The sequence below is a fragment of the Echinococcus granulosus genome (assembly GCF_000524195.1).
Source record: "Echinococcus granulosus chromosome Unknown EG_S00245, whole genome shotgun sequence".
NCBI classification, from domain to species: Eukaryota; Metazoa; Platyhelminthes; class Cestoda; order Cyclophyllidea; family Taeniidae; genus Echinococcus; species Echinococcus granulosus.
In genome coordinates this window covers 1,226-1,947 of record NW_020170625.1, presented here as the reverse complement: position 1 = coordinate 1,947, position 722 = coordinate 1,226, and the positions used below count along the sequence as shown (strand labels likewise).

Below are 722 nucleotides of genomic sequence, written 5' to 3'. Positions count from 1 at the left end.
TGTTAATGGCAATTGTTTATCAGGGAAAAGTGCCACCTTCCTCATGCGACTACCAAAGATGTGCGCAAGAATAAAATCAACACTCACACTTAATCTTATATTCACCTTCCAAGACGTTAGTCATTGCCTTTGCAAAAAGGTTCCAAAATCATTCTTAAAAAGGTTTATTTACTGATAGTTGGATATGTGGAGGGAGCTGCACCTACTAATTTACTTACTGAAGGCACTTACGGGCGGTAAAATCCCATCCACCGATTTCGGTGGAAAGTAAATTTGTAATTTCAGCTAGACGACATGGAATTAAAGAAAATAGAAGCAGATTTCTTTCCATAGAAACTAAGGGCCTCTTCCACTCAGGTCTTGTGGTCCCTTTTCCACCACCGAGATACGTATTTGAACAAACCATGCAGACAGTCAATCTAAGAGATGCAATCTCTCAACAAGGCACCAGTAGACATGGCAAATGGTCACTTTTCTTGTCCTGCTTCTATTTGGAAATAGTTAAATAAGATAAGGAAGAGAACAGTCGTTTTCTCAATCTCGCATTGGCTACACTTCTTGTCACCTTGTCAAAGAACAGGAATTAAATTGCTGCTGGATTTCAATTTTGGATGTGGGGTATTTCTCGCAATATTAGGAATCTCTATTTCTCCGCTGGATAGCATTATCACGCCTTCTCTCCCTCCTCTGCTTTTAATGACTTACATACTGCAGAAATATAG

General features: G+C 39.5%; 1 protein-coding gene across 1 annotated transcript in view; it reads left to right on the top strand. All coding sequences in view use genetic code 11, as the record gives it.

Annotated features, from left to right (window-relative positions):
* EGR_10635 (hypothetical protein) overlaps window positions 1-509 on the top strand; it is a gene marked incomplete at both ends in the record, with an annotated part of 4,630 nt that extends 4,121 nt beyond the window's left edge. Inside the window, 2 exons of the mRNA XM_024499884.1 lie at window positions 140-236; window positions 290-509. Coding sequence (XP_024345695.1) covers window positions 140-236; window positions 290-509 — 317 coding nt within the window. The remainder of the gene's footprint in view (window positions 1-139; window positions 237-289) is intronic.
* Between the last annotated feature and the right edge of the window lie 213 nt (window positions 510-722).